Source organism: Vanacampus margaritifer, chromosome 2 (genome assembly GCF_051991255.1).
Source record: "Vanacampus margaritifer isolate UIUO_Vmar chromosome 2, RoL_Vmar_1.0, whole genome shotgun sequence".
Taxonomy (NCBI): domain Eukaryota; kingdom Metazoa; phylum Chordata; class Actinopteri; order Syngnathiformes; family Syngnathidae; genus Vanacampus; species Vanacampus margaritifer.
In genome coordinates, this window is record NC_135433.1 from 49,978,963 (window position 1) to 50,005,161 (window position 26,199).

Here is a 26,199-nt window from a genome sequence, read left to right on the forward strand (position 1 = left end):
CAACAGAGATCAGCACCAATGCAGGTATGTGACACAGTCAGTACAAACAACTTTCCCTTTTTTGAATTTTTGTTGATAAATCAAAACAATTTTGTTACATACGGTAGATGCAACATAAACGGCTTCCCGATTAATGTCATGAGCCCATGCTGCAGTATAAGAAAGTCCACTGATTTACAGTAATAAACATCTTTCTGTTATTTAATTTCCGGACCAGATGACAGATCACCAATGTTCACAGATCATGTTTATGATTGTGCTTATTATTTGCGCATTGCAAATGAACCTTCCTTTTGTTACCGCACAGATATTTTGTAGACGCTACTGTAATCCCTAGGGGCATTTCTTCAGAATGAGTTTTGTCATTTGCCGGCTTGGGCAAGTGTTGACATTCCTGGGCTGCACCAAGTGAAACCAACATTGACAAAGCTGGGTGACCAGGATATATGTGGTACAGACCGTAGATATGTATAGATAAACACCACCTTACTACCAATTATACGTCGAAGTCACCTCCATACTGGATGTGGAAAAGTGAAGTGGTTGGTTAATATGGCTCATTCATTTGCTGCTTGGAGATGTACAACCAACCAGCATTGTACTGTATATTCAAAACGTGATATCATGGGATTAATACTGAATAATGCCTTTTGATTTCATTTGCCCATTATACACGTATTGCTCCAGGATGTTTTCTCTACCGGTGCTAAAAATGGGCTTGGGGGTCTGAGAAAATTAGTTAGAAATACAGTATATTTAAATGCTGGTAATAAAATAAAATGCTGAAAGGGCTTAACTTGGGATACACAGATTTTTGACAGGGGCTGTAGCACCCCCCAACTCCGGTGAAGGGCCGTTGTTGCAGTTATATCATTTTGAAAACTGAATTTGCTGCCTTTTTAGGCTAATAATGGCTTTGATTTGAACCATACCTCTCAGAACTGTGAGGTGGATGGGCTAACCAACCAATTAAATTAAATTGGTGGATAATTACAATTTTCTATGGCACACGCGACCCTCCCTCATGGCACGCAGTGTGCCACACTGATGAACTTATATGTGAATGGACTGGCAATGCTGCTTACTTGTCGTTGGGAGAAGTGAAGCCACCTTACATTATCACTTACCAAGGCCGCCTAACTTAAATACATTGATTGTCTGCCTCTATGGCGAAAATACCAATGTGTATGGCACACAGTTGTACCACTATGCGCTATATGTACATTTTATTGCTAAGAAAAATAACTTTTATTTTCTCTTATCAGGTATATCTGCGGGTGCTACGCAAACATTTCTCTGCATCGTATTGTCAGAGCCATCAACAATCAAGTTAAAGTAAAGCCCCTCAGGAAAATATTCGCTGTGAATTGTAAACTTAATGTCTGTGAGTAACAATTCGCAATATTGAGATAAAATGGTTGATGCAAACAGTGAAGTTGGCTCTTTGTGAGGCTCTCATTACTCTATACAGGGGTCCTAGCATTAAACACGCACTCATAAGTGTTTTCAATGGAAAAATACAAGTTGTCAGTGAAAGTGACAACGTAAGATGGCTGCCCCTGACTGTTGGCAATCCATAAATCCATGGCCACAGCACATTGGTTGGCAAATGCTGTCCTAAAACACTTAAATTGTTAAATTAATTAAATTCAGTTCAATTAGAAACCTTGAGCAGACAAAAGACTAGTGGGGCGGCCAACTTCCTCGGTTGGTTGTGTTGAAATAACTGCTCTTAGTGTATATCTACTAATTTGATTTGTGTGTAGAGGGTAATTAAAAAGCATGATTTACTGGTTACGTTTTTTAGGTTGTCGCTTTAAGAATGTCAACAATTCATTGCAATCATTGTCGAGGGCAGATCTGCCACATCAAATATGGCTGATGCGCGGGCGTATCTCAATAACGGAGCTTCACCGTTTATTGAGGCGTTTGTGTCTAGACCTTGACTGTTCTGGTGCTTCGCGCCGCGAGCGGGAGCTACAGAGCTGTGTTTTCTTCAAAGAGTCGAGCGGAGCCTCCCAGGAAGTGAACCCTAAGTCAAAACTATAAGTGGTGTCGCTACAGCCCAAAGAAGCACGCTGCACATTTAGCTAATTTTTAGCCGCATTGTTTTATTTTATCAAACGTATCTGTTTTTAGCGGAATTCGGAGTTGACTTCCTGCTTGTGAATGTCGAAAGCTTCGCTTGATGGCACTGTGAATGGCGTGGTCTGATCCAACGTCGATTAACGATGGTGTTGTATTAGAAAGTTATACTACGTTATTGATGGGTTTCTTTTAGTTAAGTCGAACGTAGAGTTCTGATAGAGAGAGGTACACGTGTGGTTTTTTTTCATGAGTTAACGGTATTTTGCTTTTTTTCTTCGACCCCGTCCTATCTGGATCCTGTTATCATGACGGTAAGTCGGTCTTTTTCTCTTTTTTGTTTTTTCAAAGCAACGTCTTTCCTTTCTTCCTTCCTCTAAGATAGAAGCCTTTGCAAGTGAAACCTAGTGTTAAAATGCGGACTACATTCCCCCCTAAAATGTTAATAATGTTGCATTTGTATTTCCCGTTTACATGTTATTACATGCTTACTTTTAATTGACCGTCCTGGACAGCCTTCAAGGGTGTGTTTTAAGTTGGTAGTGTTATTTTAGGCTTCAAAAATGTTCAAACGGACACTAAATGTTGTTTTGTATGATTCCCAACTTGAATTTTCTGCGTATCTGATGACCGTCTAGGTATACTTTGATGTGTTGTTTATGTTTACAGTAAAAAATTGTCATTTGCTTCGTGCTTTAGTGTACGCCAATGGTTACAGCTAGCAATGACACTGGCGCATTGACAGCGACAATAACAATGTAATTATACATTATATAAATGCAAGATATAGTACAAACTAGCAAAAACACCAGATTGCCCCCACTTTTGTGTGAGAAGTCACAACTATACTATAGTTTCTTATAAAGGACCTACAGCAAGAAAAAAAAATGAATTGCATGTATGTGGGTGTGGAACTGAGGGCAAATGGGCCCCAAGCCTTCCACCTCAATTCGACACATTCTTTATTAAAATATATTGATTGTAAATATCTGTCAGCGAAAGTTAGCTTGGATAGGCGCCAGCCCAACCACAAGCTTTATGTGGACAAGTCCTAGAGAGTGAATGGATAATTTGATACAAATCTAAAAATAATATCAATACATCGGAACCTTAAACGACTTGAGTGATTTGTCACACCCACCAAAGTGGGGTGAAATTTGTTCTCCGCATTTGACCCATATCCCCTAAGGGAGCGGTGAGCAGCAGCAGGGGCCGTGCTGGGGAATCATTTAGTGATCTAAAGGCGAAGCACAATCTTTTCTGGGATGCTGGTGAAATGCCTATTTGCTCTAAACGTACTTTTCCCATAGGAAGTATAAATATTCCATTTATCCGTTAATAGTATTGCTTTCATAAAATCTTTGATCAACTGTACAGTTTTAAATAACAGAACAATAACAACATACCTGTATTTGCTCAGGGGAAAAACAGATGTTTTTATTAAGTATTGGTTTTAATAAGGCGAGAGGCATTCTCTGAGCCGGGCAGTTAATCGAAACCTAATCATAATTTTGATTTTGACTTCTTACAATTATAAAATTATATAATTGACAAAAAACAAATAATTTGCCGAACGGCGAGGTTTGTGATTGCTAAGTTTTGAAATAAGTGACAATCTTTTATTAATTGTGATTTCAATACCAATCAAAATAATTGTGATTCTCTTAAGTCATAAATACCATAAAACACGTGAAGTACTGATAGTAATGCCCCTGGCTGGAGAATTGTTATTTTTCACAGATGTGTCTGACGGTGCAACTTTGTTGCGCAGCACTAGACAATTGACCATGTTACAAAAAGTGCATATAAAAAGTCTACACACCCCTGTTTTAGTGCTAGTTTTTTTGTTATAAATAATGAGACCAAAATAATAAATTACTTCAAAACACTTTCCACCACTAAAACCAATACAACCCCAATTGCTTTTTTTTCTTCCTTTGAATCTTTGAAAAAGGGCGCAAGTAAAAAATAAACAAAAATAAATAAGACAATGTGGCGCACAAGTGTATACATGCACACCCTCTTATAGGGGCTGATGTGACTGTGTTCAGAATTAACCGTCATATTCAGACTCGTTGAATTGAAATCAGAACACCCCTGCCATCATTTACCACCATTGCCTCTTATTAATCTCAAACTTTTGATGTTCTTGTACACTGGTTAGGGATGTAACGATATCCAAACATTACAATGCAATAATATCACGATATGACCCTCACAATACGATCATTATCACAATATTGTGGGGAGGTTGGCGATATAAAAAAAAGTCACGATACTGTGTAAAAACTCACAATTTTGCCCCCCTCCCAAAATATATTTATTGGTATGGCTCATTTACATGAGAAATAACCGCCACCGTGGCCAAAACATTCCTAATTAAAATTAAACTGCACTAATAAACTAACCACCAGAGGTTGCTATAACTACACAAATGGAATACAACCTCACTTTTTTAACAGTTGTGCTGTTTTTAATATCAATGACATGACGACGACGATATTGTGGCAATTTTAATATCGCTATATCACGATATTGTAATTATTGTTACATCCCTAACACTGGTTCTCAGCCCCGGTCCTCAAGTACCGCTATCCGGCCTGTTTTCCATGTCTCCCCAGCCAACACAGCTGAGGATTGTTATCAGGCTTCATGCAGAGCTTGCTGATTAGCTGATCATTTGAAACACCTTTGTTGCTTGTGGGAGACATGGAAAACAGGCTGGATTAGGGGTACTCGAGGTCCGCCGTTGAGAACCACTGTTTTAGCAGACCTTTCCCGACATTGTTTTTGCTCCCTAGCAAAAGCGTGAACTGTTTGTGCTAACATTGGCTACTATTTGGAACTGTTTATTACAGGGGTGGGCAAACTCGGTCCTTGAGGGCCAGAGTCCTGCAGGTTTTAGATGTTTCCCTTCTCCAACACAGCTGATATATGATCAGCTCATCGGCAAGCTCTGCATAAGCCTGATAACAATCCTGTTGATTGGAAGACATCCAAAACCTGCAGAACCTCGAGGACTGAGTTTGCCCACCACTAGTTTATTATAATAATTCATTCCAACTTTTCTAGCCTAGCATTTGAGTAGGGTGTGTAGATTGTGTATATGCACTGCAAATTATTTGCAGCAAATATAAAATGTTACCTTATTTGATGCGTTGACAAGAAATAACCATGAAATTGTAAAATTGTATTTACTAAACCTGGATTACGTTATATATTATTAGTACAGCCCCCCCCCCCCCCAAAAAAAAAACACAAAACAAAAAAAGCATTTATACATGCATGAATCGTAAAATTTAATAACAAAAAAGTGATGTTTTGCCTCTAGTTTAATATGTTTTGCCCACCATGGATTTAATCATTGGCAGTATTTGATTTGCACTACTTGACATTTTTTAAATATTTGATCTGTTTTAAGTATTGATCACCTTGGCAGGAGGATCCATGTTGCATTCTTTGAGTAATAGACAGTTTTCCGATGGGATAAATATCTATATATAGGCCTTCTTTTTCCATAATGTAACAATTGTGTATTCTTGGTGAAGGTAACTGACATTGATCTGTGATTCTCTGCCCCGCAGCCTGACCTCCTAAACTTTAAGAAGGGATGGATGTCAAAACTGGATGATTGTGGAGAGGTAAAATACCACAAAAGATGTACTTTATTCTTCTGCACTTCTTGAGAAATGTAGTATTAAGGCTACTAGCATCCCATTCACTTCACTAATCTGCTGTACACTAAAGCCATATTCCCACTAAGTAGTACACTTCACTTTGGGTAGATGGGCACAGTCTTTCTGAGATGGGTTTAAACAAAAGTATCATTCATTTATTTAAAATTACCATAATTCTCCAATTATTGAATCAAATCGATTTTAAATGTATTGCATATATTTTTGTGTTTTACAATGTATTTTATTTTAACACAGTATTTAATGGAAGAAATGGATGCAAAACAAACAAATGTTTTTGAGGAAATGCTTGGTAGGTGGGATTAATTAGTTGGTTGTGTGTGGTCAATGGGCCATACTTTATCTAGTGTTGTCTGAATGGCAATAACTCCGCCATGAAATGAGTGACTTACTAACAGCACAACACATGGCCTGCAAATGAAGTCAGTGAAAAAGAGGAACGAAACACAATACAGTGCTTGATTGACAAGAAGTAAATGACTAATGAATCTTCTTTGCATTGTAACGGACTGGTTCGGTTTGTGTTTTTTTTTTTAATTCCGTTTGCGCAATACCACTTCACCTTCTGTTTTTAAGATGATTTTATCTGTAATATTGCAACGTTGTTGTCTGACATTTGATATCTTCCATATATATTAAGTGGAAGAAGCATTGGTTTGTTTTGACTGATGCTGGACTCAAGTACTACAGAGACTCCAGTGCAGAGGAGGCAAGTTTAGTAGAACGACACCATTCATTACAAAAATGAAAATCAAATTGAAAAATTAACTGAAGGCATCTTGTGTGCTTTGGACAGAAAGATGACTTGGATGGTGAAATTGATCTGAAATCCTGCGTCAAGGTGTCTGAGTTTGATGTGGAGAAGAACTATGGCTTTCAGATTCAGGTGACTATTTGATCAAATATGGACTGTTTTCGTTTTTGGCCACATCTTTTTATCTTAGAGCATTTTCATCTGTTGTCCACCAGACACGGGAGGCCATGTTCACTCTTTCTGCCATGACAGCAGGAATCAGGAGGAACTGGATTGAGGTTTTAAAGAAATGCATCAGGCCCAGTACCTCACCAGACATCACACAGTAATTTCTGCATTGTTATTAATAGAAATTCAAGTTTTTAAAGGGTAGATTCAGATTGTATCTTTTACTATAGCTAATTAACAAAATGATGCTAATTGATGTTCAGAGATGACAGTTATAAAAATTATTCTGGTTATAGTGACCAAAATTATTACGGCCATTATCACAACATTGCTAGAATGAATACGAACAACAAATAAAGTTGAAGGAGTTTTATTGTGAGTCGAAAAAAATATTGAACCATTTTTGTTACCTTGAATTTGATACATGTTTTGTTTCAAATCTTCTCCAGACTGCCTGATAGCAGTAGTGACAAAGAAAACACCCACTTACGCCTTCAATTGCCTTCCCGGCGACCGCCATCGCGGCACGCTGACGTTTCCGTGGAAGTTCCTCCCTCGCAGCGCAAGTTTGACTACGTTGAGCTGTCCCCCATGCCTGCTTCGTCCAGCCATGTGCGGGCCAATCAGAGAGAGATCGGTGAGGACCAGCAGAAGGAGGAAGACAAGACACGGGACTGCACGAGCAGCCAGTGGGAGGCTGTGCTGTCTCGGAAGGGCACCGGCGGAGGAGTCAATCAGAAGCTACGCGTGGAGGAGGATATTGAGAAAAAGTGGGCGGAGTTTGAACGTATGCCTTTAAAGGAGAAACCACCAGTGGGGTCACGGCCTTCCAGCCAGTCAGCCAATGAGGCGCTGCAGAGGGAGGTAGTGTGTGGAGAGGTTTTTTTTAAATTTGCAAACAAGAGAAATATGCAAATTAATGCTTCATCCTTTTCGATGAAGTATTTTCCCCTTTCAGCCTCTTAATGCTTCAAATGATCACTGCCCCTCTGGATTGCGTTTGCTTCAGCAGTTGTCCCATAAGATCAACATTTCTAGATAGAAATGCTTGAAGAATGCTGCTGAATCTTCTGCTTGCTTGCTGTGCATCTGTGTGCTTTCTTTGACACGATTGTATTCACATTTACTGATATTTTTACACTTGCGGGATCTAAAAAGATCCTTGCAACCTAAAATGTCAGTCAATGTTTAGAATGAGATGACTGTCAGTGTGCTTTACCTCTGTTTTCGTCTCTCTTCAGGTGGCGTCACTGAGGCATCAGCTTGAACAACTACAACGGGGGGGAGGAAGAGGAGGGGGTGGAGGGGTGCAGGGTGGCTGCGGTCCCGACGGTCCATGCGGCCGCAGCCTGGCCGCCATGGACCACGCTCATCGGCAAGCGATGGCGGAGCTGCAGAGGCAGCACGACCGCCAGATGACAGAGATGGAAACGGAGAAAAACAGGCTGCTGCTGGAGGAGATTCAAGATACGTCACGAGGTCAGCTTGACTACATTTTCGTGGTGTATAATTTAAAAAAGGGATGACTAGTACTGAAACATTTAAAGTGGCAAATTCCTAATGTTTTTTCTTTATTCATACAAATACACTGAAAGGAAAAGGGATGTATCACTTTGCTGTTGTATTTCCCCAGCCACACAATCTGAAAAATTGGGTTCTCACGCTTTCTTGATCCAGGGACTCATTACAAAGGTTTTATTGTTCCCAAGACCCCCTCATTCATGACTTGTTTAACTTAACCCCCCCCAAAAGTTAATGTACATCCACCGGTGCTAGCTGATGTGCACTGCTTGCACTAACAACATGGCTGCAGAAAGAGATGAGTTTGTTTACAAAAGTAGTGTTGCCAACCTGCAAAATGTTTGACCACTCTTGTGATGATTTTTTTTCTCAAGACAGACTAGACAGTTTAATTGCTGTAAGGGAAAAAAAACAAAACAAATTTCACATGATTTATTTATTTTTTGAATCGGGGAGGCAGTCACAATCAACATTGCTAATTAGGGCTGGGTTTAAAAAATCTAATAATCAATATCGAATTGATTTTCCTTTTCGAGCCTGATATCAATTCATAAGACCGTGAATTGATTATTTCAATATCTTTTTCCCATACATTGATAAGAAAATATAATTTTTTTATTTTTGTGTATTTTCTTACATACAACTTATGAAATACCTGACTTAAAGACAATTCAGAATCGTTTTAATTTATATATAAAATTATTGAATTACGAAAATATTTTCCTCTCATCCTTTCTGATGTCAATGTTTGCGTAACACAAGTGATTATAACACGTGTTACTTTACAACACATGTTACTTTCATTAATAAACTAAATCATTGAACCAGTTACTGCAGCTCCGCCAAATTTAATTTGGTATTATATTTGTGGAGTTTTTATCATGTCCTTGATATTTATGAAGAATTCATGTTCCATAATTAATCAATATCGGACTGAATTGATAGCCCTACTGCCCCTGTCATATTCATGAGACACAGCAATCATTTGAGAGATTATAGGGAAGTAAAGAGTAATTGGTTCAGTGTTTGTTTTATAGGTGTCCCACTTATATACAGTAACATAATAATGTTTTGCTAGTACAGTAACATAATAATGTTTTGCTAGTTATTTTTTGGAATCCCAAGCTTCGGCTTGCGGAGCCCCTTAGGTCCCAGGGACCCAGTTAGAGAATCACTGCACATAAACAACCCTACCGCCGCAAACACACTTTATTTGGAAGAAGACGTGATGCCTCTTGGTTCTAAGAACATCATGCTTTTGTTTCAGTAATGGAGGCAGTCAAGAAGAAGCACAAAGAGGAGCTGGAGAGAGAGGTGAAAAGACTAAGCGGTGGATTGCTTGATCCGCAGACCTTGCGCATCCAACAACAGTAAGATACATTTTGTCCGTGTGGTAGCGATCAAGATAACATTTTTATTTCCTTAAAATTCTAATTAATTGTACAATTTGATTTGCCATTCATTAAAAGTGTAGTGGAATTTTTCATTTCAATCAATTTTCCCCACTTTTTGTTGCTTCTCTTCACCTGAATTTACGGCAATGCACTTAGGTACATACATTTCTGCGCGTTATTATTTGTATGCAGGGCTGAGAGTCAGGCCTTGCAGAGAGAACTAGGCGGACTATCCGAGCGCTACTCACAAAAGTGTCTGGAGCTGAACCGAGCGGAACAGAACAATGCTGACAGGGAGCGGGAACTCAGTCGAAAGGAGAGAGACCTTGAGCAGCTCAAGAAAGAAAACCAAGTAAGTTTGGGTTGTTGTTTTTGTTAAACCCAAAAATATGTATTTAGTTGTACAGTTCTTTAATGAAAACCCAAACCCAACCTATTACTCCTGTCTACTGTTAAGGTGCCCTTGAGCAAATGTGTTCCATTACTTTAGGTCACTGAAAAAGTGGGGGGCACGTATACATACAGCCTGTTGTAACCCTCCACCGTTGACTTGACTCGGATGTAGCTATCCTCAACTTAATAAAGCGGAAAGTTTGCAGTTAAATCACATCTTGGACATTTCATTTCAAATCAGTAGTGGTTGTGTTCAGAGCCTACAAGATGACAATTGTATTGATGTCCCAATATTTATGGACCTGACTATATGTATTATATAAAATGTGCTGTTAAACAGAAACTTGTATCACAGCAGACAAGTATTCATACACGTTTCATTTTTGTTCGACAGTAATAAAGGAAAAAGTGTTATATGGAAATTAATTGTGAGAACTATTTCTTCCAGAACTTAAAGGACCGTTTGGCAGAGGAGATCAACCACATACGATGTAACAACTCAGATCTGGGTTCAAAAGACAACAGAAAAGGGATGTCTTGTGAACTGGAGGTGAAGATCCTCTTATTTTAACCTCAACACTGAAAGCAAATAAGGAAGTCCCATCTTATGCAAAGGCAGTATTTGTTTATTTGCACCACGAGTTAAGCGGTTATGAGGTGGCGACACTACTTTGGTCTTTTGTAAGCGGATTGTTGTAAACCGCAAGAAAGTTGCTGAAAGTGCGACGCTCCTCACTCTCACCCTCATTCACCGCTGTAAAATATTTTTATAATCTATTTATATGCCCCAAAGCCAGCATTGGCTGAATAACCTAGCATCTAAAACCATCATTTGTGCCATCATTGTTTCATGTATGTCATGACTTTATAGCAGGGAATGAGAACCGCACTCGTTTTCTGTTGCAGGTACTTCTCAGGGTAAAAGAAAAAGAGATTGAGTATTTACGTAAGGAGATCAGCTGTCTAAGGAATGAACTGCAGTTCCTTAACACGGTACTGTATTTGTGTGATAACTTCAAATTGGTTAAGCAGGCACTATAATACTATTTAACATGCACTGTGTGTTCATACTGTTGGATGAATGATTTGTTTGAAGTTTTTCTGCTTCCCATGCCCGTATTGTGTGAACCCTGCACTATATTAAAATGATTTTGGGCTTGGGAATGTTTATCCTTACCTCGTTTGTGATGTGTATTAAGCGCTTAAGAGCAGTGTAGCTAATTCTAAACATTCAGGGCTTATGTCTAATGCCTGTTCTAATTAATTAAACCATTAGTGTGAAGAAAACAAAGCCTATGATGTATAAACCCCTTTAGGAACATTGTATAAAAAAACTCAGTAAAAAACGGAATGCAATGATTTGCTTTTTTTTTTCAGCCTAATGTCAATTATTAAATACACAGCAAATATCAGATTTGTAATGTACAAGCTGATGAAAGTTACTGCTGGGTGAATTTTGAATGCCGAACCACAAAAATGTATTTTAACACGTCCACTATTCACACTAGGAGAAACGTCTGGCTGGTGAGAGATATGCAGAGGTCAATGAGGAGCTGAGTGGGATCAAAGGTCGCAGCGAGCGGGAGATCCAGAGTCTAAAGGAGCACTTGAGGCTGGCCATGGCTGCACTTCAGGAGGGCCAAAGGCTCGGGAACAGCATGGACCACTGACAATCTGCTGAGAATCCCTGGTAAAAGGTTTGAATTTATGCTTCCTATATGCTAGGAGACGACAACAGTTGGGTCATTACAGAATTGAAGGACTAACAGTTTTCCAAAATTGGACTATTTAAGTTAGAATTTTTTATGTGTTTAAGAAAAAGATTATATTTCTCATATATATTTTGCCGATAGAGATAATCAAGTCCTTAAAAAAACACATTTAATAATATTGATGAATTCTTTACAACTAGATGAAGTACAATTTCAAGTTAAAATGAATTTAATGTCTTTAATGTCTAATGTCTATGCTAATTGCAATTCAATGCTCCTGTTCATTTTTGCTCAAGAGTACCTGCTAGCTTTGTTTAGCAGGTACTATGCTAACTGGTCAAGCTCATGTGAGTTGCAGCCTGGGCTTGGTTTGAGTGACACACTCCATTTCGGGTAAAAACACTGACAACAAATATTAGCTTGCTGGTTTCATTTCTGCTGAGTCATGCATCTGTTTTTTTCTCTCTTTGGATTGCGAAAAATATGTCTGATAAAAAAATGTTTAACAATAACAAGAGGCTGTTATGTAGTAAGTTGGTCATCAAAAGGGAGAGACGGTATAAAAAAACAAAACCATTTGGTCCTAAAATATTTAGGAAGCTAGTTACATTTTGTCTCAGGGCAACTAGAATTTTCACAAGCACATACGTCTGCAATTTCACAAAAGTGCATGGATTATTTGAAAATGTATTGGGGTCGTGACAGAAAATGTCTTCCAATTCTGTAATGATATAATAATGAGTTATTAAAGGATATATAAAATGTTGATGTGTGATTGTTGTGTTTGCTGTATTGCAGGTGTCTGCTTCAATGTGACTGAATGTACACAAGATATTGAAAAGTAGAGAAAATGGTCGAACTTTCATGGGGACCACAAACGTGCCTTTTGTTTCAATCATTCCGCCAATCAGCAGTACAGTCAAGCTGCAAACTGGCTTTATTACACTGGACTACTTGTGATATATATACTGCACTTTTCCATTCTTAGTGAAGCTTCTGCCTCTAGGGAGTGCAAGCATGTATGAGTGTGCATTTTGTCCTAAAACTGGAATATTTGTCAACCATTAGTGTTATAGTTTCAGGTAATTCTCTATCAGCTTTTTACTATGTATGAACCAATAGATTCTTTATGTGTCTGTCCGAGGCCGCAGAATGACACAGAGCTACTGTCATCTCAGTTTTTTTTGTTTCTTTTTTTAATCTGTACATCTTTTTAAAATATGCTTTAAAATGGGAGCTTATTTTTGTTGTATTGTTATTAACAGGAAACTTGAGGGGTTTTTTTTGGAGGTGGTCTTTGGTTTTGATAAAGATGTTGAAAAGAACTGGGATCAATACGACAAAGCCACCCACATTATCATTACTGTTAGGCTGATAAGACATGAATCTGAAATTGCTTCCAACCAAATTCAGCCCCAAATATCTTTGCTTGGTAAAACTCAATACTTGTTGCCACATAACAACCCCAGCGTCTTTCCCCTCAGTCCTCATCATTACTGGCCTTAAACAATTGACAGGTGTTGCATTAATGAGCCAAATTGTTGACAAAGATGGGAGTGTTGACAAAATGTTGTGATAAAATGACTTATCTGCCTTTTAGAAAATATATATTTAATATACTGTATCACTGGTATTTTGCAATCAATAAAAAGAGAAGCTCATGCATTTGTGTCTGAATTATATGCACTATAATTACAAGCTTGTCTACAAATTAAAATATCTTAAATTGTTTTACCCACACCCACTTCATGTAGAAATTTTAAAAAGGCTATCGCTATGTATAGCATTAATTCTAGTTTTAGGTGAGGACAATTTGTGGTAATGTTTTTTCCTCACCATACCCATACTAGTTGGGCTTAGAAGTGATAACACTTCATAGTGTTTCGTAGTATCTGCTTATTAACTTTAATTGTGTACTACGAGGCTAAAGTGGCACTACTAGTTGGGAGATAAACCCGTTAAAATAGCACGACAGTTAATACGCAACCATTATCTGTTGGCGGCATCGCCTGTCCTCTAGATGGCGCTACTCTGTTCTGTTTAGTACAACACCGTCGAATAACACCGGAAACTGGACGGTAGCAGTCATGGCGTCCACTGCTGCGACCCGAGCTGCGGCCGGTGCGGCCAAAGTTGTTAAGCCCATTTTTAGCAGGGATTTGGACGAAGCGAAACGTAGAGTCCGGGAGCTATACCGAGCCTGGTACCGAGAAATCCCCAACACAGGTTTGTCGGCACTAGACGGTTCGTTTTAAAGGCTTTTAGGTGTCAAGGTCGTGTCTGTCTAGCAAGCTAGCAGGTCGCCACTAAAGCTTTCATGACAACAGAGAATTTGCGTGAAATATGTTGTTCTATACATTTCATCACTATATTGTTCATATGGCTATGATAACTTAATCTGCTGCACTGTGTTTCAACGCGTTAAGTCTAAATCGGGTTGTTGTCTTCATAAATGTGCTCAAATTCTAATGTATAAACAACTCACCATGAAGGTAAAATACCAAACTAATAGCAAAACATAAATGAAGATGATTTTGTGTCAACAGTTTCCAATTTGTGTTTCCACAGTGGCGTTGTTTCAGCTGGACATCACAACACAACAGGGCCAAGACAAACTGAGGGAGATGTTCGACAAAAACAAACATGTCACCGACCCCCGATTGGTTGACATGTTGGTCATTAAGGTAACACGAGTTTATGTTTTATCATAGCAGATAGGCCGCACATTTGGGATCTGATGTAGCTGTTTTCTTTCTGTATTTAATGTCAATTACAGGGGAAAATGGAACTCCAGGAGACCATCCACGTATGGAAACAGAAGACACACATTATGCGTTATTTCCAAGAGTCTGAGGAACCACGCGCTACCGATTTCCTCTCCAAATTTTACCGGGGTAATGAACCCTGAACTCATAACTTTAACTGCTTGTCGGCCATGACAGACGTTCCCCTTTTCTGTAAATATACACGTGACATTCACACACTCTTGTGTTTGTGTCTCTTATTAACATCAAACAAGCATTTTCGGGATTGGGGGCATTATCCTATTTTGGGAGATTCTTATCCTAAGTGGAAAATAAATGATACATTCATCAATTTGCTATAGCATTAGTTCTCAGAGTTGTAGGTGAGCTGGATACTTTTGGGTGACAGGTAGGGTACTCCTTGGACCAGGGGTGGCCAAGTTCGGGCCTCGAGAGCCCCTATGCAGCCTGTTTTCCATGTTTCTTTCCACTAACACACCTGGTTCATGATCAGGATCGTTATCAGGCTCCTACAAAGCTTGCTGATGAGCTGTTTATTAGATTCAGCTGTGCTGAAGGAGGGAGACATGGAAAACAGGCTGGATAGAAGCTCTTGAGGACCGAACTTGGCCACCCCTGCCCTGGACTGTTCACCAACTTGCAGGATACATTGAGACAACCAACCATTGACACTCATGCCAAAGGATAATATAGTATTGGTTAAGATGGAATAGAAACTATTGTTTGTTGACTCATGTCATTGGTCTTTAACATCATGGGCACCCATTTGTCTCACGGTTGTACTGTTTTTAGCCATATGCATGTTATAATAGAATTTAATGGTGTTATGAGAATACAAAATTTGAAGACTCACTTCTAGTGATGACTACTATTTATAAAAAATAAAAAAAAACACTAAGCAAATATCAAAACCTTTACTAGTGCATGCAAACACAAAACAATACAGGAGGACTTTTTGGGGCCCAATAACAGTAAAAAATAAAAATCCTGACAAGGGCGATGGAACTCCCAGGTGAGCAGTGACTTGTCCCAGTAGATGTGTCAAAATGAAATCTGTGAGGGAAAGGACAAAATATAATGAAATTGGTGTGAGGGAAACAAGGCAGTATTAAGTGTTTTTCTCTACCAGTGTGCTGTAGCATCATCATATGTATACAGTGTATTGTGGGAAATTATCGAAGGGCACTTAATTGGTCTGAAAATTATTTAATTACTACAAAAAATCTTTATCTATGCCATGCGCCAACTATGTATACTGACAGGCAGAACAAGTAAGCACTTTCCACTAGATAGCGGAATGTACAATTTACCTGTGTATCCACCTGTTGCCATTCCTACAACAGAATAATAACTTTGCGTTCAACTCAAAACACTAAGATTTCACACAGAGGAAGTACATTTGTGAGTAATTAGCAATTTTAAAAATGTAACAAGGTCTCTGAATGATTAATTGATTATCAAAATAACTTGATTAATTTGATAAAACAATAAGTTGCTCCTCTGGATTGCTGTCTTTGATAATGCAATGTTAATGGCTCAACAAATGTGCTGTGGGGATTCCCTGAAAACTGAGGTTTTTGGATTTAAGGTTTCTTCCTGATGGCAGTGAATTCATGTAAATACTTTTTGGAACAACTGTAATGGCATAGGTTGGGGATATTTGGGTGAAATTTCAGGATGACTCTGAAATGCAGTACAGTATAACCTTAACAGGTAAAGTTTGAGCTAAACTGTCAACTTTGCAGATCCAACTGTTTGTATTAATAGTCTATCTTTTGACCAATTTGCTATCTTAACAAGGAGCTCTAATGGCAAATCTTCCATTACAACCTTAAAACATCCTGTTTGAAGCCTCACAATGGCGAGGCACTATTGAACAATTATTTGTTTGAATTAAACAGCACAATTAAGAGGAATGTTTTAAAAAAAATCACATTGAAGCAGGAAACGGACTGGTGCATTAATAGATTGCTAACCTGTTGTGAATTTGACCGTTCAGCTCCTTGTTAAAGAAATTAGTTAAGATGTCCAAAAAGTACTGAAACATTAAAATGTTGGCCAAAAACATTTCAGCTTTATCCAGAAATTTCAACCAAAAGCCAAATATCCCAAACATTTTGTGTGTGGTGTACGTTTAGCTCAAGAAAGGTTGGGAAAGGGAAACAGTTTAGTCTTTATATATACGGGATGTCGTTGGACGCGACATCTACCTGCCTGCCGCCGATGATATTGTTCTTGATTGGTTCCCGACGTTCAATCGTCGTCGTCATCGGGGATAAAGATATCGTGTTCCTCCAGGAGCTCAGCGAAGTTCTTGCTGATCCGAGTCCCCACATACAAGAAGGGCACCACTACCGCCGCAATCCGCCAAAGACCGAAGGTGGTCTGCTTGCCGGTTTCCCACACCCCACCATAGAAACAACTCGGTTATTTAATGTCAATACAGATGAAAATGTGAAGGAGAAGAAAAAAAAGGTTCCTTCGTGATTGTGTCATTCTTGAGTATCAGCTGTGGCGTGCTCTACCCGCCTCGCATGAACACTCACCTTTTTGGGTATTGGTAGAATGGCTCCGGAAGAGGAGCACACTGCCGTCCGACACACTGCCACAGTCTTTGCCGGCGAGGCAAAGAGGTTCCTGACGGCCGAAACCCAACTAAGTCGACTAAATGCCGACGCCATGATAAGCAGCGTTTGGATGCGGCACGGCAACAATGCGGAACCACGTTGAAGATGCGGTGAAGGAGCGGTGAAGGAACAGCGCCACCCAGCGCTAATATATCGGCACAGCAAAGGTTGGCGTGCAATCTAATGAATGGCAAAATCAAGTACACTATCTGCTAGCATACGTGTCAAACTCCGGTCATGGAGGGCAAGAGTCCTGCAGGTTTTGGATGTTTCCGTTCTCCAACACAGCTGATATATGATCAGCTCATCAGCAAACTCTGCATAAGCCTGATAACGATCTTGCTAATTGGAATCAGCTTGTGTTGGAAGTGAAACCTCCAAAACCTGCAGGACTGCGGCCCTCCAGGACCGGAGTTTGAACCTATGTGCTAGCTAGGGCAAAAGTATGCATAGTTTAAAAGTACAGATTTAAATGTTATTTGATACAAAAGTTAAAAAAATATATATATATATTAAAAAAAAACAGCTTAAAAATGCACACAAAATAGTAGCTGCTGAAAGAAATGAAGGGAACACTACAGTAATACATCCTAGTAGATTATTAATTACGGAAATATTCCAGTTGAAAATCTTTATTAATCACACGTGTTGAAAGCAAAATAAAAATGATCAATTATTTTCATATTTGTAAGACAGGAAGTTGCAGCTTACAATAATACTGTACTCGTGAGCAGCCAAGTGAGAAACAAAAATATAATACAAACACAGTATAACAAACAATACATCAACCGATAAATACTGTACAGCAATCAATATTTACACACATTGCAACTAGAAAGTTAACACATGATCATTTGAAAGGAGTCTATTACTGATTTATTGTGATCTGAGAATATGCAACACTGGCCATGGAAGGTTTATAATGAAGTACCACATTTACACTTCCTTTCATTAAAACAATGTGCAGCGATCATGTCAAAACCATTTTAAGCATTCAATAAGTCATTAAAAAACATTCTTAAAATGCCATTTAAATAAATATGAGTATTTGAGTAAACATAAATAACATGACTAAAAAAAAGCAAGCCACTTCACATTTAATTGACAGAAATAAAGTACTAATTAATTACATATGTAAACAGCTTCAAATGAATAATGAATCCCTCCTTAGTGCAGTGTTATCCAGTTGTACCACTTCTTGTGTCACAGCATGGTAGAAAAGCAGCAAGTTACTAAAAAAAAAAAAAAAATTGTATCAACACACAGCATTCAGTTGATTGTGCTGTACACACTCATCATAATCAACATCACCTTAAAATACTTAATGACTATGCTAATGAAGGACCTCTCACCTGATGTTTGAAGACCAGGTGCCTGTAGAACTTGTCAAGCTCAAACTTGCCAGATTTAAGAGCTGACCCAGTCTTGTTGCTCTCGCCTAATGTGACCATTTGTCCTTTAGCGATGGCTGCACGAAGCCTAACGCTCTTCACTATCCGAGCAGCGGGCTCCGAGTCGGGTGTCGGGCGTGAGGATACGGTGATGTAGGATGCATCTTTCTGCTGCTCCTCGTAACTCACTGGCAAAAATGATGCAGGAAGAAAATATAATTGACAGATTCCGTATATATACCGTTACGCCACACCGTAATTATGTTTTTCCTTAGAGGGTTATTACGACTGTAAATCCATTTAAAGTAAATGTATAATCACCTCATATTACTACAGACAGTATACGCAACACATTGATATAGATAACTAGTTCTGAAGTCAGAAGCCAGTAGAGAAATATTGGTTCAACTATTAATCAATTTATTTTAAAAGGAAGTCAACCCCCTCCCAAATCTTTACACTAATATGTATAAGCAGCAAAATCCACCCATTATTATCCATCTCAGGGGGTGGCCATTTTGTCCCTTGCTGTCGACTGATAATGACATCACAGTTGCTCCGAGTTCAGGTAACAACCAATCAAAGCTCGCCTGATTTCTGATTTTGTTTCACACTTGTGCGGTCTAGAATCACATTGACAACTGAATGCCATTGCAATTAAAAAGTTGTGTATTTGAGGGGGCCAAGTCAAACTGGTGTGATTAAAAATTCATATTTCTTAGATTTAAAAAAAAGTTGTAATATGAGAATGACATTTTTATTTATAGTATTATAGTTTTAGTATATAGTATTATTATATAGTATTTTCCAAGAAAAAACAAAAAAATACATACTTTATATAATACATATTGCAAAGAAACTAACAAGTGAATTTAAAGTATAACTTTATCCTCATAACATGCTTTTATTTTGGAATAGATTGTAATCCCCCCAAATCTAAAAAAAAAAAAAGGGACTACAGTAAATATTTTTTAGAGTTTTTTGTTTTTATTTTATTTATTTATTTTCTAAATCAAAGCTACTGCCTGAATAAAAAAAACTTCCCATTCTGTTCAACATAGTTGGAGTGGAATTAAAAACTTGTGTATTTGAGGGGGCCAAGTCAAACTGCTATGATTAAAAATTCATATTTCTTAGCTACAAAAATTGTAATATTATGAGAATGAAGTTTTTATTTATAGTTATAGTATTAGTATATAGTAATAGTATTTTCAAGAAAAAATACATCATTTATATAATACATAAATAGAAGAAATAAACAAGTGAATTTAAAGTAAAACTTTATCCTCATAAACTGCTTTTATTTTAGAATAAATTATTTTTTTAAAGGACTACAGTAAATATTTTTGAGAGTTATTTATTTATTTTTTAAATCAAAGCTACTGCCTGAATAAAAAAAGCTCCCCATTCTGTTCAACATAGTTGGAGTGGAATTAAAAACTTGTGTATTTGAAAGGGCCAAGTCAAAGTTAAAAATTCATATTTCTTAGATAAAATATAAATAATATAATATATAGTATATAGTAATAGTATTTTAAAGAAAAAACACATAATTTATATAATATATAAATAGAATAAATTAACAAGTGAATTTAAAGTATAACTTTATCCCCATAACATGCTTTTATTTTGGAATAGATTGTAATTCTCCAAATTCTTAAAAAAATAAAATAAATAGGACTAAAGTAAATATTTGAGAATTAAAAAATAAAACGTTATGTATTTTTTTTTAAATCAAAGCTACTGCCTGAATAAAAAAAAAAAGAGCTCCACATTCTTTTCAACATAGTTGGAGTGGATAGGGGGAAAAAAACATCAGCAAATAGGTAAATTTGCAAATGCCGAACTGTGAATATGCAGGGGTTCACTATAATGATGCTTCCCCATATGTAGTTGAAGGGTTAGAGTTTAGTTGACTACTCTGACTTGTACCTGCAGCAGCTACTGCAGTATCTGTGGTAGTGGCCAGCTGCATGAGGATTGAGGGATAAGCAGGATGCAATAGGAAAAGCTTTCTGATGACTGGTTCTGCCGCCGCAACGCCCGGGCCCACCTGTGTGGAGAGTAAATGCATTTTATTCACCAAATATCTCTTTTAACTCTTATGTAAGATAATCATTCTCAGTTTTGAGCTACACACTCAGAGAAGTATTTGAAGTGATGTCGAGCTGCGCTGCATCACACTGAAAGGTATTTCCTGTATATTCTAGTGCAGCTAAATGAGGTCATATTAGAAACAGCTCACACTTTGATGCAGTGAAGTTCTGCACCACTGCTAACAATAACCACAACCATGAAAAATGAAAATCAAATTATAATAAAAAGCATTGTTAAATGAGTTAGAATGGATCATTTCTATGCTAACATTATTATTGTCATTGGTGCTGTGTTTGTAGGAGTTGAGTAGTGAACAACTAGTCTCTTCAATTTGTAGCCGTGTGCAATTTATTCGCCTCAGAGCTTGTTCTCTTGGCACTCACAGTTGCCTTGGTGATATTCTTCTGTGCAGTGATTGGCTCGCTGGCCCAGAAGACAAAAGCTGATTGGCCGGTGGAAGTGGAGACCGCTGCCGTTTCCAAAACAAGACGGGGGCACACAAACTGTGCTGCCCAGAGAGGACGGCCATTTGCCCCATCAATCACCTGTGCCTACGTCAATAATGAAATTAGGTAAACACACATGCAGGCGTAAACAAAAAAGCTGCATAATTATGTTTTGAATTGCTTCACTCATTCACTGCCATTAACGGCTATTAACGTCAAAAATTCATTTAAACTATCGCTATTAGTTTAACATTTTTTTCCACTTTTATTGAAAACCTATATATTTTTTATTGTACATTTAGTTTTGTACATGAAATTTGTGAATAATCGCGAGTTAACTAGTGAAGTCATGCGTTTAATTACGATTAAAAACTTTAATCGCCTGACGCCCCCATATTTTTAATAATATTTTCTTTTCTTTTTTTTTTTTAAATTCATTCACTGCTGTTGACGGCTATAAACGTCAAAAATTAATTTGAACTATTTCTATTAGTTTAACCAGGGATGTGATTTGACCAAAGTGAAATTATCGGAAAATTTAGCGGGGGGGGCATGACCAAATAATTACATCATGACCAAAAGAAAAGTAACTCATATTAGAGCATACCACAAATGTCTTTGTTATAGCAGAAGATGTTATCTGTCGGAGTCATGTGCATACACAATGAACTACTAAAAAAAAAAAAAAAAAAAAAATCCTTTTTTTTTTGGGGGGGGGGGATAAAAAAAGCGTAATTCCGCGAATTAGCGGAAAAATCACATCCCTGTTTAACATTTTTTTCCCACTTTTGTTAACAAGAGTATAAAAACCTCAAATTTTTTATTGTACATTTAGAACATATAGAATTTGTGATTAATCGTGAGTTAACTAGTGAAGTCATGTGATTAATTACAATTTTAAAAAAAATGTAATCGCCTCTTGCCCCTAATTTTTAAGAATCTTTTTTTAAATGAATTTATGGCAGTGAATAAGTGAAAAAAAGGAGGTCTGCACAGAAAAACCTTGCGTTACCTTCATAATGCCATTTGCCGAGTGTTGAAAAAAAAGATCGAGGATTCCGTCATCATTAAAGTGCCCTGGAGTTGGTTGGCTGCGACACACAAGGACATATGTAACAGACACGTCACTATAGATACATTCCATGACCACATGGGTCGATACCTGTGTATGGGGGCGGAATTGAAGGTCCACTGTTTGCGTACATCCCTTTGCCTGAGCACAGAGATCTTGCTGAAGCCGTACACTAACACCCAGTCGCTCTTGCTGGAATTCCGGTTGGAGACTGTGTCCAGGTTGTTGTGGTAGGTGCTCGAACCGGCCATCAGCGGCAGCAAGAATTCCACACGCTCAGATCCTCTACAAAAAAAAAAAAAAACACACACAAGGAGATTGTATTGCTTTGTCTACTCATCGTGCTCACCTTGGAACTAAGACTAATTACAGCCCATCAAGTTTTCTACAGAAATGTGTTTTTTCAACATATAAGAGGCTCTTTGCCATGTCGTGTTGTTGCTAGGGCCAACCTAAAGATGTGTATGAAGGAGGAGGAATTTGTTTTCTTCAGTCCTTCCCACCCAGGATCCTTCCGTCTTAGTTTGGGAGTCACCGGCAACTTGCTCGTTGCACGGATGTAGAGATCCCGCAGTGAGATGGCCACGACATTACCTAGGAAAACAGACACATTGTTGACATGAAATATGTCTGCGTAATGATACTTTTTAGGCATGGAATTGTTGTATTATTTTGTTAATTTAGGCCAGGGGTCAGCAAACTTTACTGTCAAAAGAGCTATTTTAGGCCAAATAAACGACAACAAAATCTACCTGGAGCTGAACTGAGGGCCCACAGCTAATTGGAGCTGCACCATAACAGAAAATATTGTCACCTACTTCAAATAGTCATAAGTCTTTTTGTTGGTGTCAAAATCATCTCCTCATGATGCAAATGGTTTATTTTTTTGGTTTCCTGAAAAATCTGAAAAAAATGGCTTGGGCGATTATTTTAAGAAGGCGTCGACATGCAACATCCAATACTTTGAGATAATTTTCTTCTACCTTTCCGTCTTCTGATTTCAGATTATTATTCTTTGTAACTGATCAGACTTCGTTTTTCAGATATATTTAGACTTTTCTGCCTTTCAGTCAAATGTCTGACATTTTTGGCAATTTCGTAGACATTTTATGTTTATGTCTATGGTATTTCTTCTTTTGTTTGGACATTTTATAGTTACATTTTCTTTTCTGCTTTTTAAAAATTTTGGGGGGACTTTTTGGCAATTTTTGAACATTTTTCTTTTTTCAAATAAATGTTCTGACTCTTTGTTGCAATTGTGTGTACATTATATAGTAATCTTCTGCCTTTCTTGAAAATGTCTTCTTTTTGGAGCATTTTATGGTCACTTTTTGGTTATTTTTAGGTATTAAGAAAAAACTTTTCATCCCTGGGCTTTTCCTGACAACTTACAATTTTGTACTCAGACATTTTTGGGATATTTAATTAATTATTTATTATTTTATGCTGAACTGTTAATTCATTCAAAGAATATCTAAAAAAATAAAATAAATATGTAAAAAACAATAATCTACAATTTTTTTGTAGCTATCCTCAAGAAAGGGACAAAAAAGCCATAGGTTGCAGACCCCTGACCTAGGCCAAACAGGATGTAGGGTGCCCCCTGTTGCGTCTCGTGCAGAAGAGGACCAATAAGTTTCCCTTGGCCGGTGAGGTTGAATGACACCGACTGTCCGAGTGTCGCTCCAGTCAGGCCAGAAATTAAAGTCAGGGAGAGATCCAGAGCCTGCAAGTGAACACAGACATATGTAGTCAGTACTGAGTGTGTTTGTGTGTGGGAGGCTAGTCAAGTGTAAAATGGCTGCACCTCGTCGGCAGGCAGGGTGGCAATCAGCAGATCTGGGACGGAATCGCCCTGGAGATCTGGGAGTAACACCGCCTGCGATTCAATGTTCCTCAGCAACGCGGACCACAAATTCTTCCCTGCCAAGTGAAAGGAAAAATCTTTCACATTGGCCAAAGTAATTTTTCAGACGTTTGGTTTTGGGGCGCTACGATGACAGTAAGGTGTCCGAGACAGAAGATTGTGGTTTTCTCACCTGTGGTTCCATTCACAGCCATGATAATCGACTTCCCAATGAGGAGACATACAGGCAATGGCTTAGTGTTGAGCTGCAGGCCACACTGGATGTACATGACTGACTCCCACATGACTTTCCTCCATAGCAGCTGCCCACTAGCACCAGACAGGACCACGGCGCTGTAAACTGGCAACACAACGACGATACAGGTCATTCGAGCAGACGGGACATGTGCATGTTAAGAGGTCAAAACGTATCAGGATTCACTCTACTTTTGTTTCCTTGTGTGGGACGCGTGTCATTGGTCCACTCGGTGACACTGAGCAGCACATCATCCACTGAATCGCCGTCGACATCCCATAATGCAAGCGCAGGTGGAGTTACACCTGGATGGAGAGGGACAAAAATCAGAAAAACTTATGGACTAATAATATTTATGTTTTGAAACATCTCAAAATGGCGGCGAACTGCAGCCAGCTACAAAAAAAAAAAACTCTTTCCTGGAGTCAATTTTGCAACACAGCTCTAATGTCAAATGGTAAGCTATGGGCCGTTTTTACCTCCAGCATCCCCGAGTGCTCTCTCCCACTGCGGCCTCTTTGTCAGGGCTCCCTTCTGACAGGGAATCAGGAAAGCACAAAGAAGCACGAGAAGCATGGCGCAGACTAGAGGCACCAAAAAAAACGATGCCCGCATAGCATTCTTCCTCCTCAGCCTCTTCTGTTCCTCATCAGTGCCGTGAATCCTCAGTCCAGATCCCCCCAGCTGCTCCCTGTCTTCCCTCGACGGGCTCCAGTATTGCCCGCCTTTCACATCATCTCTGCCCTGCTGGGATTTGCTTGGGAGTCGCTCTCTCCAGTCGTCATCATCCTCCTGCGCTGAATCTCCGGCCGCCACGAGTCGTCCGGATCGACCTCCCCTCAGCTTCGTCGAGCCGCCGCCGTGGTAGGTGTCCCGGCCCAGACCATTGCGGGGGTAGTTGAGTACGAGGTCATCCTCTTCGCTCTCGTCCTCGCTGTCTGCTTGGGTGAGCGGGTCGTACTCACCCAGCTCTGAGCCTTTTTTCCCTGCACACACACACACACATACACTGCTCGTGTTACAATAGAAGCTTGAATTTGGATTTTCCATCACCCCAAAATGTCAAAATGCCATGACACAGACAGGTGGAATAAAATATATTAACTGAGACTAGATTCCACGTGAAAAATAACATAAAACATAGAATAAATATATTCAGGGACAAATAGGCAGTCTAAAAATAATGACAATCATTCGCGGATTAAAAATAAATGTCTGAAAACTCGGAGGTAGCGGAAAGGTTAAGATGCTCTCTCAGGTCAATGTGACAATGTGGTCTGGGTGTTAACTTTAGCTAGCTGACTGCTAGCAGGTAGCAGAGATGCTTGCAGAGGAAATTAAGCGAGAACTTCCATAAATATATACGTGAGTACCTCTCGTTAGTACGGTGTCTGACAGTTTATTTTTTAAACGTGCCAGAAGGATGCTAATTTAGTGACACATCAAAAAGACCGATTTGCATGTCAGATGCGACAGATTCCCTTGGTGTTCTCCGCAAGGATGTTTATCTCATACAGCCCTAAACGTCACTACCTCGTGTTTAAAGCTGACCTCACGGTGTTTGCATCTTACCGGGTAGTTTGAGGGCACGGGACAAGGCTGCTGCCATTTCTCTTGGAGCGGATCTGCAGCACAGCAGTGATGAGCTGCGGGAGCCTGGATAGGGGACCGTTTCACCCTGCTGTGCTTGGATCTGTGCATGCCCAGTTGCATCATGGGAGTTGGAGTACTTTACCGCATTCATTCGTTTGAAGTCCAGGCAGCAATTACAATTACAATGGACGAATGCTGCCCTCTGCTGGTGAAGTTTATGACGTCATTGTTACAGGGCCAGGTTTTTTTTAAATGTATTTTTATCTGACGTGTTGTCAAGCTAAGGCATGATGACATTTCTAGCTACTTTCCATCTATTATGATAAATATGAGTTCGGAAATTGTACAGGCTGTTAGTGGTTTTGCATTAGTATTTATGGATAC

The 26,199-nt window shown here is 38.8% G+C and overlaps 3 protein-coding genes across 3 annotated transcripts; 2 read left to right on the forward strand and 1 right to left on the reverse strand.

The window, feature by feature from the left end:
• The first annotated feature begins 1,979 nt into the window (after positions 1–1,979).
• triobpb (TRIO and F-actin binding protein b) lies at positions 1,980–13,383 on the forward strand. Its single transcript, XM_077558404.1, has 13 exons — positions 1,980–2,399; positions 5,670–5,726; positions 6,421–6,489; positions 6,577–6,666; positions 6,750–6,859; positions 7,152–7,566; positions 7,944–8,181; positions 9,491–9,593; positions 9,810–9,969; positions 10,459–10,560; positions 10,917–11,003; positions 11,519–11,707; positions 12,521–13,383. The coding sequence occupies exons 1-12, from the start codon at positions 2,394–2,396 to the stop codon at positions 11,678–11,680; spliced, it is 1,599 nt and encodes a 532-aa protein (XP_077414530.1). The 5' UTR covers positions 1,980–2,393; the 3' UTR covers positions 11,681–11,707; positions 12,521–13,383.
• Positions 13,384–13,746: 363 nt separating this feature from the next.
• Positions 13,747–14,705, forward strand: ndufa6 (NADH:ubiquinone oxidoreductase subunit A6). The gene is made up of 3 exons (XM_077558405.1): positions 13,747–13,948; positions 14,291–14,406; positions 14,499–14,705. The coding sequence occupies exons 1-3, from the start codon at positions 13,810–13,812 to the stop codon at positions 14,628–14,630; spliced, it is 387 nt and encodes a 128-aa protein (XP_077414531.1). The 5' UTR covers positions 13,747–13,809; the 3' UTR covers positions 14,631–14,705.
• Positions 14,706–17,730: 3,025 nt separating this feature from the next.
• Positions 17,731–25,926, reverse strand: fam234b (family with sequence similarity 234 member B). Its single transcript, XM_077559884.1, has 13 exons — positions 25,795–25,926; positions 24,702–25,208; positions 24,414–24,527; positions 24,160–24,327; positions 23,928–24,043; positions 23,696–23,846; positions 22,573–22,714; positions 22,211–22,405; positions 22,061–22,139; positions 20,986–21,153; positions 20,438–20,558; positions 18,467–18,693; positions 17,731–18,346 (listed from the first exon to the last, which is right to left on the reverse strand). Exons 1-13 carry the CDS (start codon positions 25,829–25,831, stop codon positions 18,344–18,346), a joined length of 2,028 nt encoding a protein of 675 aa, XP_077416010.1. The 5' UTR covers positions 25,832–25,926; the 3' UTR covers positions 17,731–18,343.
• Positions 25,927–26,199: the final 273 nt, after the last annotated feature.

Coding starts and splice junctions, on each gene's coding strand:
- ndufa6 (XM_077558405.1), top strand. CDS start 13,810: ATGGCGTCCACTGCTGCGACCCGAGCTGCGGCCGGTGCGGCCAAAGTT. Junction 13,949..14,290: donor CCGAGAAATCCCCAACACAG/GTTTGTCGGCAC, acceptor GTGTTTCCACAG/TGGCGTTGTTTCAGCTGGAC. Junction 14,407..14,498: donor TTGACATGTTGGTCATTAAG/GTAACACGAGTT, acceptor TGTCAATTACAG/GGGAAAATGGAACTCCAGGA.
- fam234b (XM_077559884.1), bottom strand. CDS start 25,831: ATGGCAGCAGCCTTGTCCCGTGCCCTCAAACTACCCG. Junction 24,528..24,701: donor AGCACTCGGGGATGCTGGAG/GTAAAAACGGCC, acceptor CTCTCCATCCAG/GTGTAACTCCACCTGCGCTT. Junction 22,406..22,572: donor TCCTTCATACACATCTTTAG/GTTGGCCCTAGC, acceptor TTTTTTTTGTAG/AGGATCTGAGCGTGTGGAAT.
- triobpb (XM_077558404.1), top strand. Junction 8,182..9,490: donor GATTCAAGATACGTCACGAG/GTCAGCTTGACT, acceptor CTTTTGTTTCAG/TAATGGAGGCAGTCAAGAAG. Junction 11,004..11,518: donor AACTGCAGTTCCTTAACACG/GTACTGTATTTG, acceptor TATTCACACTAG/GAGAAACGTCTGGCTGGTGA.